The sequence below is a fragment of the Poromitra crassiceps genome, assembly GCF_964638095.1.
Source record: "Poromitra crassiceps genome assembly, contig: HAP1_SCAFFOLD_201, whole genome shotgun sequence".
Taxonomy (NCBI): domain Eukaryota; kingdom Metazoa; phylum Chordata; class Actinopteri; order Beryciformes; family Melamphaidae; genus Poromitra; species Poromitra crassiceps.
Window position 1 is genome coordinate 203908 of NW_028152184.1, and position 18593 is coordinate 222500.

Here is an 18593-nt window from a genome sequence, read left to right on the forward strand (position 1 = left end):
CCCAGGGAGTTCTTGTCTTTAGTACAAAGATTACCATACCAGCAGATTATGGAAAATGATATGACAGACTCCACAAAAGCACTATAGAACATTTTCATCAGAGTTTTATCAACCTGAAATTTGGCCAGCTTCCTAAGGCAGTAAAGGCGCTGCTGACCTTTCTTACACAGCATGTCGGTATTCAGATCAAACTTCAGCTTGCTGTCAATTACCGTACCCAGATATTTGTAGTCTGTCACTATATCGACAGGCTGACCGTTGACAAAACTGCTCTGGGGAACAGGGGGGGAACGTCGAAAATCAATACAAACCTCTTTCGTTTTGGAAACGTTGAGTTCCAAGGAAGCGTTTTCGCACCAAGAAACGAAGTCGTCAATGACTTGGCCGTGTCCTACATCATCATCGTCAAGCAGACTGACGATGACAGAATCGTCAGCGTACTTGACGATGAATCTGTTGGCGAAACGGCTGCGACAGTCGTTGGTGTATAGAATATATAAGAAAGCAGATAAAACACAGCCTTGGGGCGAGCCAGTAGAGGACAATAAGATACTGGACAGTATCCCATTGACCCTCACCTGCTGAGATCTATTCGTTAGAAAGTCTAGAATCCAACCAACGAGGCACTTATCCAGACCGAAAAAGCTGGTTAATTTCTCGACCAGAATGTGTGGCTGGATGGTGTTAAATGCTGATGAAAAATCAGCAAAGAGCAGCCTAACGTGATTCTTACTGCCCTCTAGATGCTTGAATATGAGGTTCAGTAAGGTGGCTGTAGCATCCTGCACGCCTCTATTAGCACGATAGGCAAACTGAAGTGGATCGAGCAAAGAGTCAGTTTTTGTTACTAGCTCATCCTTCACTAGCCTCTCAAACTGTTTCATGACCAGGGAGGTTAGGGCCACTGGCCGGAAGTCATTAAGTGATTTTGGATTGGTGCACTTGGCAACAGGAACAAGAATGGATTTTTTCCAAAGGGACGGCACCCTCTGCTGGCGGAGTGACAGATTAAAAATATGGCTGAAAATGGGACCTAATTGCTCAGCACATACCTTTAAAATACGCCCGCTTAAGTTGTCTGGGCCAGGGCTTTTTTTAGGTTTGCACCCTTTGAGACGTCTTATTACCTTTTGCTCGTCGAAGAAGGGGTTCAAAGGGGGGGCCAGAAGGAGACTGTCTCTCAACACAGAGTGTTTCTCACTAAAATCGCGAGTCTCAAATCGACCATAGAAGTCATTAAAACTCTGAGCCATATCAGCATCAGACTGAAAACCATTTAACTGTATATTCTTCTTACTACCTACCTTGAGCCCAGTAATACATTTCATACTGTCCCAGGCGGAACCTAGATTATTTGTACGGAGTTGAGACTCTATTTTCTCCTTGTATTTCCTTTTACTTTTCCATATCTCCTGTCTAATCTCCTTCTGCAGGCTGCGCATCTCAGACAGTTTTCCTTCTCTGAAGGCCTTTCTCTTACGGCTAAGGAGCATTTTAAGGGCCTTAGACACCCAGGGCTTACTATTAGGAAAGATCTTAATCTTTTTATCTGGAATCACAATGCTTTCACAATAATGGGACCAGCTACTAACAACATCAGTCAGTTCATCAATGTCTACAGAGGATTCTTGAAACATCTCCCAGTCAGTGGAGTCAAGGCAACCTTGCAGAGTTAAACAGGCATCATCGTTCCAGTCTTTAACAGTGATAGTCTGCACCTTACCACGTTTTAATGCTGTACGATAGACAGGAATTAGATGGATGCAATTGTGATCGGACAGACCTAAAGGAGGGAGGGGGATGGATTTGTATGCACCTTTGATGGAGCCATAACATAAGTCCAGTGTTTTATTGAGTCTTGTTGGGCAAGTGACATACTGATGAAAGTCTCTGAGTGTTTTCTTCAGAGTGCAGTGATTCATGTCCCCTAGAATGATATTGGGAGCATCAGGAGAAATGGATTGGAGTCTTTGTACAACTTGATAGATAGTTTCACAGGCTTTGCTCTCATTCGCCTTCGGATGAATATAAACAATTGTCACAAACAGCTGGGGAAACTCACGAGGCAGATACGGTGGGCGGAGTGACACAGAGAGCAGCTCTATATCGGCAGTACAGATTTTCTCCCGGACAATGACAGATTTGCACCATCGCTTATTAATATATAAACATACCCCGCCTCCAGAGGACTTGCCTGTTGCCACTGGATCTCTATCCAGCCGGAAAGGAGACCCGAAGCCTTCAGTCTCAAGGTCCGTGTCCGAGTCCCTATCAGACAACCAAGTCTCGGTGAAGGCTAAAATACAGGCATCACGAAAGTCATGATTATGTCGGACCTGTGCCTGAAGTTCATCAGTTTTGTTACGCAGGGATTGAGCGTTCGATAAGATGATTGAAGGCAGCGGAATACGGGAGAGCGGCTGGTTTTTCAGCTTCAAACGAGCGCCGCCACTTCTCCCCCGCTTCCTAATCCTGGACCTACGATCACGTCCCCCGGGGAGGTCCGGAGAGCCTGTAGACCGGAGCCCATCAAAGCTGGGAAGTGAAAGGTCAGCCGGAGGACAGAGAGGAATGTCGGGAAAGAGATGGCTGTTTGGGGAAGCTCCCATTTATTAACATTTCAACAAAACAAAACAAAAGTCAGGTCACTAATCCCCAGACAAAATCACACAACAATAGGCTATATGTGCAGCAAACCTGTAACCAGAGAAGTCAAGTCACTAATCCTCGTCTTCCTCTTCTTCCTGCGTACTGAAACCACCAAAGTCCTCATCTTCAGTGTCGGAAACGAACAGGTTCAGGGTGGCTTCGTCAACCACTCTCCTCTCTCCTTCATTGTCACTCAAAACCAACGAACTCCTCTTCGTCACTGTCGGCATCGAACAGCCTCTGAAGCCTCTGACGGCCCTCAGCGCCAGCTGTGGCGGCGTCATCCTCTTCATCCCGCAGCAGTCCAGCGTTTTGGAACCCGTTGGTGATTGTGGATGTTTTCACACTCCTATAATATTCCGTGCTGAGACAGTTCCTCCTGCTGCACCGTCCAACGCCTCACCATTGACTCATCGATGCCCAGGTTACGCGCGGCTGCTCTGTTTCCCTCTTTTAATGCGAGATTGACTGCTTTCAACTTGAAAGCTGCGTCGTGTGAATTTCTGCGTACCTTCCCCATGGTAAGTGAGTGTTGCTTCTACTGCTCGTCTTGTTGTGAATATTCCTTGATCTTCCTTTGTGTGAATTCGCCGAAGTTTGTGATTTTCTCCTGGTAGTCGGGGGAGGGAGTTGATGGCCGAGTGGCCGTTTGCTTACCGTAATTACCATATGTAAGTGGTCACGCACAGAGGGGATTGTCGGGAAAGAGATGGCTGTTTGAGGAAGCTCCCATTTACCGTATTACCGTAACATTTCAACAAAACAACATAACACAACACCACCGTTGTTTATTTTTACAGTGCACACAGTGTCCGCGGTGTGGTGAAAAGAGGGCAAGAGAGGAAATTAAAACAGAAGTGGATTTATAGTTAGAAAGAGTGCTAAAAGAGAGATTTTATTTGTATTTTTTTTTCTTTTTCTGAAAAAATCCATAGATAAGACGCACCGTTATATAAGCCGCAGGGGCCAAAAAACGGGAAAAAAGCCGCGGCTTATAGTCCGGAATTTACGGTAATTAGGAAAATGCTGTTGGATAACTGCACAAAGATTTTGTTTCAATTGTCCAAATTTACATACACATCCTTAATTTCAAGCAGTGTTTAGGGAGCATCTGTACATTTTATTTACAGATAAATAACCTGAAGGACACTTATGTTATCATTTTAGTGGACATGCAACTAACTTTGCAGGCTGAACTAGGGCTGCACGATTTTGCCTAAAAATAAACTCAAAATTAGATTTTTATAATATTGTACATTTCTAACCATTTGTTGCCCTGCAGAACTATTATCATTTTTTTCTCAGAACTGACACAATCTGTTAATTTATTGAAGGCAAAACACAACTTCCTGTCTTAACTCGGCGCAAGCTCCGCCTAACTTCCTGTCTGTTGCTTGCTAACCTGCAGCCTAGGGGTGGGATGATTCACGTATCTCCCTATCACGATACTTTGTTGCCGATTCGATATAATTGTGATTCTTAAGTATTGCCATTCTGCGATTATTGACATTCAATATTCCGATACATCAATTTAATACCTTTTTCCACTGCAAATGATGTCCCCAAAGGAAAACTTTGTCAACATCTGGTTTATATACAATCAATTTTCCTGTTTGTTCATCTGACTTCAACCATTTTTATTGCAGCAACATTGTCAACTAGACAGACTGACAACAGACTGTCATAAAGTCCTGTCATTGTTGCATGCACCTGACAAACTGAACTGTTTGTTACAGTCTACTAATAGACCAACTCAGTTGGATGTGTGTGGACTGTATTACTGCACTATAATTTTTTAGAAAAATCGATTTTTAAATAGTCCTAAATAATCGGGATTTCGATTAATCGTGCAGCCCTAGGCTGAACAATTGCACGTGTGCTGTATCATACTGCAGCACTTAATTTTTCTATTAAGATATTTATTTTGTTGAGGACAATGACTGAAAAGTAATGACTTTACTTGTTCCGATTGATTTTTATCATCCTGAGCCAATTTATACATCATTGTCTCATCAAAACATTCTAATGAATTGATCATATCAGTCAAACAGGATTTTGTGGCAGTCAAGCATTCAGTGCACAGTTTTAATGAACTCAGTTCCGTTTTTCAATACACTGACTCCCGAGTGTAGTCTTAATAGAACCTAATAACACTTACTGCTATTCTACCATTGGCTTTGATGTCCCATAGATTAGCCGTGGTACCCTGGTTAGTCAAAGGCTAAAGTGGCCTTGCACTAAAGAAAATAAAATTACAGGTTTGCGTGAACATTAGTGAAACTGAATATACTAGAAAAGATTTTTAAAAATGAAGACAAGTTACCTGTATGTCTATGTCTCTTTGCAATGGGCGAACATACAGTATGGCTTGTCCCACCATTGCTCCTCCAGTGGTGAGAAATTCAGGAGAATATCCCTCCTGTGGACAGTGGATGATGTCCAGGACTTTGCATCGTGTTGTGCCTCTGCACCGAAGGAGCTGGAACCCCCCACAGTCCCTCAAGGCTGGGAAATGCTGCAGCAGCTCCTCAGAGAATACCTCTGGAGAGCAGTTACGATCTGAAGAAGATGAAACAATGTCAGACTCAGATCATACTGAACCTGTGCCAGGGCTAGAACCAAAGCAAGAGCGGTGGACATTAACTTCCAAAAATCTCTCCATCACTACTGTTACAAAACTGTTACAGGGGGAACATGGCTATGTGTTTGGCCTAGGGGTGGCAAACATTTGTGGTTGTGGGCCACATACAGAAAAATATAAGGAGTCACTGACCAAACAATGTTCTGGAACAGGTGGCATTTATTCAACCAGTGACGCTACAGTAAAAGCCGTTTCCAGAACAGAAAACCACTATGACATTGAAAATGAAATTTCAATCAAAAAAAGAGACTTGACAAAACTAAGCTGTTTCACCGTTTCACAGGAATTAATTAACTTGAGGACAGAAGGAGAAGCACTCACCAGGTTCTATGTAATCGCACTTATTTCTCTTATTTTTGGCATTCATTCAGAGTAAGTGATTTTGTTTATATAATGAAGATAAAGTACCGTATATATACACACACACACACAACTACAATTCTTATTACACATACATTCTTTATAGACTTTTAGAGAGTTGGGTTTAAAAAATAAATGAGGAAATGACACTTAACCTGATAATGTAATCCTCTTCTCTCCAAGTCCTACCCTTTCAAGGGTTCTTTTCTCCTTGGCACTTGGCACTTCAGTCTTTTCTACCTCTCAGGCAGAAGAAACGGTGCGTGTATGTCACACGTTTCCTTTTCGCCGATTGTGGAGTCGAGTACCGCCTCGGTGCTTGCAGGTTCGTACTCGTGCTAGGGTACGGCCCAAAAAGTCTCATGACCTCAGCTGTTGAGAAAACAAAAGACACATCAACATAGACCATCATTAAAAAACTTGAGTGAATACCAAGAGCAATATTAGATCCTGTCTGTCTGGGCTAGCAGCTATTATGCTAACTCTGCTTCCTAGAAAGAGTGATCAGAGCTTTTAAGAAGTGATGAACATGAGGGAAGACTTCCTCACTATCACATCAATAAGAGTTTTAAAAGTCTCCTCTTGCCCTCTTCCTCGTGCTGGAGAAACATAGTTATTAAATACCATCTTGTTTGGATTATTATTTGTTTTGATTGCAACGGGAAGGAGGGGGAAAAAGGCAGACAGAGAGACGGGTCCCCTCCGCTGAGAGAGCTAGATTAACTTTTAACATGAGGGCAATGGTCTCGTCGAAAGGGCCTTTTCTGTGTGGAGTTTGCATGTTCTCCCCGTGCTCCCCCCGTTTATAACCCCCACTAAAAACATGCAGAAGATCGTCATCCGACCAGTGACAAGAACACCCGAAGTTGGTCCCCCGGGCGCTGTACAAGAAAGACGCCACTGCTCCTGGCCTGCCCCCCGGAGTAAAGGACAAGCCTGGATGGGTTAAATGCAGAGGACACATTTCACCGGCCACCGGCAGCATGAGTGTGTGTGGCCTGCATGTGTTGAGTGTGTTCGTGTGACAATCAGCGTTGCCAGACGTACGATAATTATCGTATTTGTACGATAATTTCGACCTCTGTACGATGTACGATCAATAATCCCAAAATCCCCCAAATGTACGATAATTTCATCATTTTGTGACACTTAGACGAATCCTACGTCTATCACTCTATCTGTTTATACAATCATCTCTTCAAACTACATATTTGCAGCCAATACGTGCAGGGTGTTTTGTTGTTGTTGCAACGCAGGCTGAGATCACAGTGTTGAAAAATCATGCCAAGTCCAAAAAGTAGCCTGTGATCAACCGCAGCCCCTCCGACATAGGCTGGGGAGGGGGCGTACGATAATTTCACTCCAAAAACGATAATTTTGACCCTCTGGTACGATGATTCAACATTTGCCATCTGGCAACACTGGTGACAATAAAGACGGGCTTGTCCGTTTACTAACTGTTTAACTCAGAAAAGATGCGCTGCTCGCACTGATGTGGTGACTAAACACTAACCAGTTACTCCCCCCCCCCCACACAATCAAGACATGACACAAAAATAGGTGGAAAGCGAGGGTCAACCCGGGGTGACAGCATCCTATGCCCCGGCGCAAAATAGCCAGCCTTATAGCCACGCAGGTGTTAGTCTAGCATTGGCCCCAAATGTTAACATTGGCTAACGGAGTTGCTACCGTTAACTTACCTCTTCTATTCCCTTGTCTGTCTGGAGCTGGAACAGCAGCGGTGAGGTTGCTCCTTGCTGGGCTAGCCGCCGATGTGCTAGCACTAGCGGTGGAGCTAGTTGTTGCTGCGGGAGAGCTTTGGCCAGGGCCATGTTGCCGCTCCAGCGCCTCGGCTGCCTCACGGAGCAGCTGAGACATGGACTTGGCCATGATAAAGTTTAGAAAAGTTACAAAAAAACTAAAAGGAGCTGAGCAATGGTCTTGGCCTTGATGAAAAGTGCTGGAAAAACCGCGAACTAATACACTCCTTCCACGCTCTTTTTGGTGCTTCTTTGTCGTCTTCTTGATGATGATCGCTACTTCCGATAAAGGGCGTATTCGGCGCCAGAAATCGGGGATGTCGTCAATGAGTGACATCGTCCTAAGTGAACGCCCACCTTGCCTTCTTCGAGATTTTTGGACCCGCCCGCCTGGACTGGAGTGGACTGACATTACATTACTTAAAATAGACCCTTTTCACAGCCACCATTTTGTGTCTAAAAGCTATGAAGTAACACAGGTGCACCAAACGTTAGGGTTTCCAACTTCCAATCCATTTAGGTGTTCCAGTGCTGGGCCCCTAATTAGTGAGTTGGTTGCACCTGTGTATCCCCTGCCTTTTAGACACAAAATGGCAGCTGTGAAAAGCGCTTATACTGATTTTTATTTTTCACATGATCTCTCACAGAAATCTGAAAACTGTATACCGTTTTGCAGTCATGTAGTTTGACATCTATTGAGTTGATTAGAGTTAAGTTGTGGACCAGTGATGTCTACTCAACAACTAAATCAACTCATTTACTGTCAAACTAAATGAATGTCTGCAAAAACATAGTTTTCAGATATGTGCAAGATCATGTGCAGAATTATTAGTCAGCATTGTTTTTCTGTGAAGCCTACACAAGGGCAAAATGCCAAAAGGAGGGTGGACATGGAGGACCAGTGCTAGCACGCAGAGCGCTCCGCCAACACTGATCCCCAGTGCCATCTTGCAACACTGGTGCTTATGTAGGCCTGGTACATCTGAAGCAGCCAATCAGCAGTGACGACAGCCAATTGGAGTTGATTGTTGAACCAGCTCCAGGTGAGAGCAGCAGCAGCAGAGGGAATCAGGGCAGGAGAGGGGCGTGTCTGGGACAAGGATGGAGTGAGGAAAGAAACTGAAAGACACACCAAACCCAGGCTTTGGCCCAGGCCGTAACACCGCCTCATAATTTACTGGCTATCACATCACATCACTTGAAGCCATTGGCCCATTGCCCGCATATTCCAACGCAATATAGCCTTACCATGTGGAGCTGCTTCAATCAACTTCATCCATTAATTATCATGTCAGTTTGAGTTGGTTATTTTGAGGTTATCAAGTAAGTTATTTTGAGGTTTTGTCATGTTATTTTTTAAATACCTCTACCCGTTTAGTTTTACGATGTTCAGCACTATTTGCACAGTTGCTGTTTTGATATATATATATTTATATATACATATATTTATATTTTACCTCTCACCGCTTTCCCTTACCCTGTTCAGTACTAGAGCAAGAACAGCATGCATACATACTACTGGCAGGTGCTGGGTCATACTCATTACAGGGATATATTTCACTTCATGTAAATAAACAATGAATGTTGAAGTATGCCTGGTGTCACTGATTTTACGGATTTATTATAGATAAGATTAATACAGCAATGTTGATATTTGTAACAGACAAACTCTGATCAAGACAAAAGTTTTCATGCAGCCAGTGCAGTTACGTTAAACATGTTTTATTTTACCTTGTCAAAATTAGTAATTCATAACCAATATTTAAAACAAAAACATAAATAGCATTCCTGAACAGGGTCACTTCAACATGAGGTAATGTGTCTTGGTTATGTTGGTGCAGACTGCAGATACATCACAAACAATGAGACGTACAGTAAATCAGGACTATACAGATGGTACAGGATTTGCTGTTGGCAGGTCTCACGTGGTTCGCTGTAATGGCAGGTTTTCGTTTTGTATGTGAACTTGCACAAAATGCACATGTGTTTGCTTCATATCGCTGTAATGGCAGGGTTTTGTTTTGCATGTGAACTTGTGTCGCCTATTGCAACTATAAAATCTCCTGGACTTCAAAGAATCACAACAACCAGTGTAGTTACGGTACAAAAATATACAATGTTTTATTCAACAGTTAAAATACAAAAATAAATCTATCGCAGCCAATTATAACTTCACATGGGCACTTGCAGTTTCAAACATCTAGGATAGCTTTCCTGGTCAATTTAGGCCCTCTGAGGACGTGCGTCATGAACAGATCTAACACAGCACAGCACACAGATTCCCAGCAACAGGAATTAACATTGCACACTCCACTGCAAAGACAGACATTTCGTCTGAATACCACTGCACACCAATATATTACGGCAGACACACTGCATAAGAATATTATTTCACCCTGTTATATTATGGCAGGCAACTGCAAAAGACCACTTCAAACAGCACAGCAAACGAGACACAACGTTAACAGGGGGGGCGATCTTAGGACGGGCAATCCCATAGATGTTGAGTTACAGTGTCACGTGACCTACAACGAGCGCGAACTACATTAGTAGCGTTAAGCATAAGGAGAAAATAAAATGAACAACAAAAAGAGAAAAGGATTTAAAATGTCCGTCCCAACTCACATCAGACGTTCACCCTGTTCCTTCAGTGAGTTGGGATAATATAGATGGTAAGAGTACTTATCAGAGCATAGCGGGCAGGCTGGGTATAGCCCCCATCAATGGATCCCAGCTCAGCGGGCTGGAGTGACGGCGGGCAGACGAGCAGGCCCGGGCGCGATGGCGGCGGGGGTCGAGGCGAAGAACGTCCACACGGCCACCGGTAACAGGCGGCGGAGAACAACCAGCAGGCAGCGGGCAGACGAGCAGGCCCGGGCGCGATGGCGGCGGGGATCGAGGCGGAGGACGTCCACACAGCCACCGGTAACAGGCGGGCGGAGAACAGCAAACAGGCAGCGGGCAGAGGAGGTCGGCCAGCAGGCAGAGATCCGGCACTCTGGCGGGGGACCGTCGGTAACACCAGCGTAGATCAGAATCACTTTAAAAACACAGAGTAGGAACACTCAGCAACAAGTTGCGCCCACTCACTGAAGAATAGGTCAGACCGTCCCTTTGTAGCGGGATTAGCGAGCGTTGTGTGTGGGTGTCTGGTCGTCCTGTCGAGCAGCACAGCAGTCTCAGCACAGCAGTCTCAGCACAGCAGTAGATCGGCGTCGATCTGGTCCGGCCCGGTCCTCACGTTCACTTAAGAGACACAGATGCAGGAACACTTAATACTACAGTTGCGTCCAAGACACGCCACACACTCACTGAGGAATAGGTCAGACCGTCCCTTTGTGGCGGGATTAGCGAGCGTTGTGTGCGGGTTTCGTCCCGATGCGGCCAGCTCCTCCAGTCTGCTCTCTCCGTCGTCTCCCTCTTCCTGGGTGTTGTCTTCCCCCGTGGATGGTCGGCGTCCTCCTTATAAGGGCAGGCTGATCACTCGCTTCCCGGGGCAGAGGGCGGATCACCTGAGAATCAAGTCAGCGAGAGAATACAGTGCCCCCCTGGACAATAATATACACCACACACCAAAAAATGTTTCTGGCTGCAGGAGCCCAATCTCAAAGTCATAGGCCACAGTTCCACTCGCGACACTTGCACAAAATGCACATGTGTTTGCTTCATATCCTCCTGACGAGAACCACCTGCATGTCGAAGAGCTGCTTGTTCAGTGTGTGGCTCTTGTGGCAGAGCAACACGCTCAGAGTGAGAACGGGTTGGGCAGAGGAGCATCAACATGAAAATGTAGCGTCCGATAAACCCAGGTGACGTTCATGTTCCCATCAAACTTAATGGCCACCTGTAGATGTTGGAACACACACAAAGGACAGGAAGAGATATGAGATCATTTTAATGGTCAGAAAAATGTTGCACTTGGCATAGCCTATAGCAGCAAAATGAAATGTTTAGTTTAGATATGTAATTATTCACATTGTGTGTGTGTATATATGTATGTATTTATTTATTCATATTTATTTACATGCGAGCCCAGCAGTTATTATACTCATAGTACAGCCATAGGATGACCAACCACCAGTCACGCCACATGCAGACTGGAGGAAAGTGATTAACTAGCTATACCATGGGAAGGTGCTTGGTTGGTTATAAACTCACTTCATGTAACTGAAGCTCATCTTCAGTTTTAGAGGTAGCCTACATACAGACCAGTAGCGTAGCTACATCTAATCTAATGACTCCCCCATGTGAATTATTAAATAACATTAGTGGAGAAGTAATGTTGGCACATTCACCTTACTATGAATTGACACTCAACTAGCATAAGTAGTATAATTTATAGCACTATGCTTGACGCTGCTTTATATTGCAAACATTACCGTTAGGTTGCTCTAGATGATCAAAATTCGTTTGCAAGTAGCAGCAAGCAACATGCTACTCACCATTTCTCTCATCTCGTCCATTTCGTCATTAGCGTTAATCCACATCACAGCCACTTCTTGCCGTTTATGTCTGGCATGGTTTAATTTCTCCAGTTATTCCGTTGACAGCCTGTGGTTGTAGATATTTACGTCCTACATTACTCACTCACTAACGTAACGTTAGCATTAGCCATACAGAGGGTAACGTTACCATGGTAACCATAGCAAACAATCCGCCTCGCGTCTTCCTTCCTAATGGGAAAATTCACCTTGTTTTGAACTTTTCCGCGGTATGAACACCATGCACCGATAAATAATGCTGTTTCTTCTTTAAATATGAACAAAAACGCACATTAGGCTACATGCCTGACTGCGGTGGTTGAAGGCGACAGACCAGAAGTGGGTCTGTTTACTTCCGCGGTCAACTCCATGGGTCAACTGGGGCAGCCTGAAAGTAGCCAATGAGTGACATCCTCCCAATTTTCAGACCCGCCTTGACGAGCGGCCTGACAGATTGCATTTTCATTTTCATTCTGTCACAGATAACGCACGAAGTGAACCTGCAATACACGGGAGGCGCTGTTTTGCGGTTTTCCATTTGAATAGAGTACATTGCAAAGCATGTTCAGTCTTTGATAATGTAATGTCGAATGTCAAACATGTAATGTCAAATACAAATGCATTTTCATTTGAATTGTGACTGACATAATGCTTGCAGGGATGGAAAATTAGGCTGGATTTTTTGGATTGCATTTACATTTCCACATTTAAATGACAAGTTTGATATAGTCCATTGAAAAGCAGTATGACTAAATTCAAATGAAATGTCAAATACCATTTAAATGATCATTTGACATTTTCTACAAAAATGCATTATAATTTGAATTGTGACTTAATTAATGCTTGCAGAGATGGAAAATTAGGCTGCATTTTTGGGATTGCATTTTCATTACCAAATTTAAATTACCATTTGAATATAGTCCATTGTAGAGCGGGCTATGGACTTTGAAAATTAAATGTCAAACAGCTTGTCATTTTAATTCTTATATAGTCATAGAAAGCCCTTACAAGTATATGAAAATGAAAATGAAAATTGGATTATTCCATTTTCATTTTCATTTTTACTGAAATAACACACACATGTGTTGAAAATGATAATGTTATTGAGGAATTACATTACCATTTTCAAGTTTACATTATCATTTTCAAGTTTACATTATCATTTGAATAAAGTCAGCTATGGGCTTCCATAGTTTCGAGATACATCTAATTGCAGCGCCGCAGAGCCAGCTGGCTACGCCTCTTGACACGGTCTGGCTACGCCTCTTGACACGGTCTGGCTACGCCTCTTGACACGGTCTGGTATACACATCACCCTTCAAAATAAAATACTTGTTATTTTTCTCTTGATTTAAAGAATTACAAGAACAATTATGCTTTCTATCTTCCACACTGAGCGTAGTTAGGCTCGTTTTCAACTCACCCAACACATTTTGTTTTTCATACTGTATATTTTATGGATTTGGAAAATGTTTCTAAATCATTTTTAAAGGTTGTAGACAGAGTAGAGTTTTGCTATACAGCATTTACATTTCTGTATAAAATATTTGGTCAAAATAATTACATTGTTCATTAAAAATTAAAAAAAATTACCTTCAATGAATATTCAAAATTTGACAGTTTCAAGTATAAATGGTGGTAGTGCATCAATGCTATATTTAATCCATAAATAAAAATAAATAATATAAAAATAAATAAATAAATAAATACATACATAAATACAAAATAAATGAATAAATAAAAATAAATAAATAATAGGCTACAAAAAATAAAAAATAAAAATACATAGCTAAAAAAAAAAATCAATAAAGTCTCTGCCTTTATACACTGTTCTCAAACTTTTTCATGTCAAGGTCCCCTAAACTAAAACAAATTAGACCACATGGACCCTCATTCGATCATATTTGATCAGGGTCCCCCATCTGATATTAGATGTTTTATTAGGAGATAGTGTGTGGCACCCATGGCCAACATTCTGTCATTGTCAACACAAAAACAGCCCTATATTGCAGCAGACAGACAGACAGACAGACAGACGGGGATCACAGACAAAGCTGTCTGTAGCAGGGCTGAGCAAGTGGACCTGGCTGAAATATCAGTTCTGGAATGAAGGTGAGTAACGTTATTTCGGTATGTTTTATGTTTGTCATTTTTATGTTGTCCTCTCCATGTGGCCATGCTTGCAAACTTATATCAGCTATAACAGATGTGTATGTTACATTAATGTGCTTTCAACAGGTAGACAGACAGTCAATATCCTACTTTCTGACTTTCTGTCTGTCTGCTCGACTGTCTCACTGTCTGCCTGTCTACCTGACTGACTGTTGTCAGACTGACTGCCTGTCTACCTGTCTGTCTGTCTGTCTGCCTGACTGTCAGTGTCTGAACTGACTGTGTGTTTCACTGTCTGTCTACCTGACTGACTGATGTCTGTCTGTCACTGACTGACTGACTGTCTGTCAGACTGTCTACCTGACTGACTGACTGACTGACCGTCTGTCTGTCTAATTGTCTGCCTGACTGTCTCACTGTCTGCCTGTCTATCAGACTGACTGCCTGTCTACCTGACTGTCTGTCTACCTGACTGACCGTCTGTCTGTCTCACTGTCTGCCTGACTCTCTCACTGTCTGCCTGTCTACCTGACTGACTGTCTCACTGTCTGCCTGACTGTCTGCCTGTCCCACTGTCTGTCAGTGTCTGAACTGACTGTGTGTTTCACTGTCTGCCTGTCTACCTGACTGACTGATGTCTGTCTGCCACTGACTGACTGACTGACTGACTGACTGACTGACTGTCACACTGGATGTTATGTAATTTAGTGTATAGCTTTGTTGCTTTGAATTTGACATTAGGCCAGGCATGACAATCAAGGCCTCTTTTAGGGCTGTGACGTCTGACCCCTTTTGTTTTTGCCCATCCTTAGTCACCAGCTTTCTGCACCGCCCAGCCACTGTCATGGTCTTCGTCACCAGTGTCCGGGCCGGCCTCCTGAAAGGTTCCGCCTTTCAAAAGGGGTCAGACGTCACAGCCCTAAAAGAGGCCTTGATTGTCATGCCTGGCCTAATGTCAAATTCAAAGCAACAAAGCTATACACTAAATTACATAACATCCAGTGTGACAGTCAGTCAGTCAGTCAGTCAGTCAGTCAGTCAGTGGCAGACAGACATCAGTCAGTCAGGTAGACAGGCAGACAGTGAAACACACAGTCAGTTCAGACACTGACAGACAGTGGGACAGGCAGACAGTGAGACAGTCAGTCAGGTAGACAGGCAGACAGTGAGAGAGTCAGGCAGACAGTGAGACAGACAGACGGTCAGTCAGGTAGACAGACAGTCAGGTAGACAGGCAGTCAGTCTGATAGACAGGCAGACAGTGAGACAGTCAGGCAGACAATTAGACAGACAGACGGTCGGTCAGTCAGTCAGTCAGGTAGACAGTCTGACAGACAGTCAGTCAGTCAGTGACAGACAGACATCAGTCAGTCAGGTAGACAGACAGTGAAACACACAGTCAGTTCAGACACTGACAGTCAGGTAGACAGGCAGACAGTGAGACAGTCAGGCAGACAGACAGACAGGTAGACAGGCAGTCAGTCTGACAACAGCCAGTCAGGTAGACAGGCAGACAGTGAGACAGTCGAGCAGACAGACAGAAAGTCAGAAAGTAGGATATTGACTGTCTGTCTACCTGTTGAAAGCACATTAATGTAACATACACATCTGTTATAGCTGATATAAGTTTGCAAGCATGGCCACATGGAGAGGACAACATAAAAATGACAAACATAAAACATACCGAAATAACGTTACTCACCTTCATTCCAGAACTGATATTTCAGCCAGGTCCACTTGCTCAGCCCTGCTACAGACAGCTTTGTCTGTGATCCCCGTCTGTCTGTCTGTCTGTCTGTCTGTCTGTCTGTCTGTCTGTCTGTCTGTCTGTCTGCTGCAATATAGGGCTGTTTTTGTGTTGACAATGACAGAATGTTGGCCATGGGTGCCACACACTATCTCCTAATAAAACATCTAATATCAGATGGGGGACCCTGATCAAATATGATCGAATGAGGGTCCATGTGGTCTAATTTGTTTTAGTTTAGGGGACCTTGACATGAAAAAGTTTGAGAACAGTGTATAAAGGCAGAGACTTTATTGATTTTTTTTTTTAGCTATGTATTTTTATTTTTTATTTTTTGTAGCCTATTATTTATTTATTTTTATTTATTCATTTATTTTGTATTTATGTATGTATTTATTTATTTATTTTTATATTATTTATTTTTATTTATGGATTAAATATAGCATTGATGCACTACCACCATTTATACTTGAAACTGTCAAATTTTGAATATTCATTGAAGGTAATTTTTTTTAATTTTTAATGAACAATGTAATTATTTTGACCAAATATTTTATACAGAAATGTAAATACTGTATAGCAAAACTCTACTCTGTCTACAACCTTTAAAAATGATTTAGAAACATTTTCCAAATCCATAAAATATACAGTATGAAAAACAAAATGTGTTGGGTGAGTTGAAAACGAGCCTAACTACGCTCAGTGTGGAAGATAGAAAGCATAATTGTTCTTGTAATTCTTTAAATCAAGAGAAAAATAACGAGTATTTTATTTTGAAGGGTGATGTGTATACCAGACCGTGTCAAGAGGCGTAGCCAGACCGTGTCAAGAGGCGTAGCCAGACCGTGTCAAGAGGCGTAGCCAGCTGGCTCTGCGGGGCTGCAATTAGATGATGTTGGATGTTTCTGTCACTAGCGGGGAAGCTGGGAGAGCGCGAGCCAAAGTGAGTGAGACAAACAAACCTTTACATGTTTTTGTCTGTTGTGCTTTAAAACTGAAGTCACGAGCTGCTTTGAAAATGTAACGAGTAGAAAGTAGATATTTGTGTTTAAATGTAGGGAGGAAAAGTACAAAGCTGTCAGAAAAATAAATACTCAGTAAAGTACAGACACCTTTTCAGTTTTCATAAACAATGATCAAATACAATTTAATAGTAAATATTTCAGCCTTAAACATCCACACCCACACCCACACCCACACCCACACACACACACACACACACACACACACACACAGTCCCTGAATATAAAATCTTCTGCTGACAGTGAATGTTCAGTCTCACAGAAAATTGTATAATACCAACGTTTTGGACCAACGTTGCTATTTAAAGTTTATTTACAGTAAGTGAAACACACACGCCCACATTAAAGTGTGTGTGTGTCAGAGACACGCCCACATTAAGGTGTGTGTGTGTCAGAGACACGCCCACATTAAGGTGTGTGTGTGTCAGAGACACGCCCACATTAAGGTGTGTGTGTGTCAGAGACACGCCCACATTAAGGTGTGTGTGTGTGTGTCAGAGACACGCCCACATTAAGGTGTGTGTGTGTGTCAGAGACACGCCCACATTAAGGTGTGTGTGTGTGTGTCAGAGACACGCCCACATTAAGGTGTGTGTGTGTCAGAGACACGCCCACATTAAGGTGTGTGTGTGTGTGTGTCAGAGACACGCCCACATTAAGGTGTGTGTGTGTGTGTGTCAGAGACACGCCCACATTAAGGTGTGTGTGTGTCAGAGACACGCCCACATTAAGGTGTGTGTGTGTGTGTCAGAGACGCTCACAAGTCTTTTTACTCTAAGTCAAGTCTCAAGTCTCTTATGGACGAGTGTTCTTCTATCATCTGCTGGATGTCATCTGGTCACACACGCACACACTGACACACACACACACACACGCACGCACAGTCACACACACACACTGACACACACGCGCAGTCGCACACACTGACACACATGCATGAAAGGAGGACTGTGTGTGTGTGTGTGTGTCTATGTATGCCCCTGTATGCCTTCATGTGTGTGTGTGTGTGTGTGTGTGTGTGTGTGTGTGTGTGTGTGTGTGTGATGCTGTACAGAGTGAAGCATCATGTCAGCAGCTGTGTTTGGTCACAGTGTGTTTCTCACTCTAACTGACACAGAGACATTGAGTCACCAGGCACAGAGAACATAAACCCAAACCCAGGGTATAGAGGTTCAGTGAATGAAGTTTGGAAAGTGTACAGGTGAGTCAGTGTGTCAGAGGAAACTGTGTAGAAGGACAGAGAGCCAGCAGGCCAGTCGAGAAACACTGCGACTCTGTTAGAGTCAGAGGAGGAGGGAGGTATGACTGTGTGTCTGTGATTGTGCTCGGCAAAGTAATGATCATCAGAGCAGCTCAGACTCCAGGACTTTTCATTATCTCCAAGCAGACAGTCTTCACCCGGGCCTCTCCTGCTGATTCCTCTGTAAGTCACTCCTATCTGAACCCTTCCTTCCATCTCCAGCTCCCAGTAACAGCGACCAGTCAAACCATCTCTACACAGCAGCTGAGACCACATGATGTCAAATCTCTCTGGGTGATCAGGATATGGCTGCACCTTGTTCACCCTCGTCACCTTTCTGTTGTCTTCAGACAGGAGGAGCTCTCTGTGTGCTGTGTTTGGGTCCAGTGTGAGTTCACAAGCATCTGGTGAGACAACAAGACTGAATACAGCAGCAGCTTCTCATCTAATACACCTGCTGTGTTTATTATTTAATTAATTACATCACTGTTAATTATTCAACAGTTTAATTTTGGTTAATACTTTATATTCATGTATTGATTTAAATGACAAGACAAGACAACAAACCTCTGATGTGTCTT

The 18593-nt window shown here is 43.3% G+C and overlaps 1 protein-coding gene across 1 annotated transcript in view; it reads right to left on the bottom strand.

The window, feature by feature from the left end:
* Positions 1 to 17461: 17461 nt before the first annotated feature.
* LOC310770728 (NLR family CARD domain-containing protein 3-like) overlaps positions 17462 to 18593 on the bottom strand; it is a 63842-nt gene continuing 62710 nt past the window's right edge. The window contains exon 9 of the mRNA XM_083663448.1: positions 17462 to 18416. Coding sequence (XP_083519574.1) covers positions 17872 to 18416 — 545 coding nt within the window. The 3' untranslated portion in view covers positions 17462 to 17871. The remainder of the gene's footprint in view (positions 18417 to 18593) is intronic.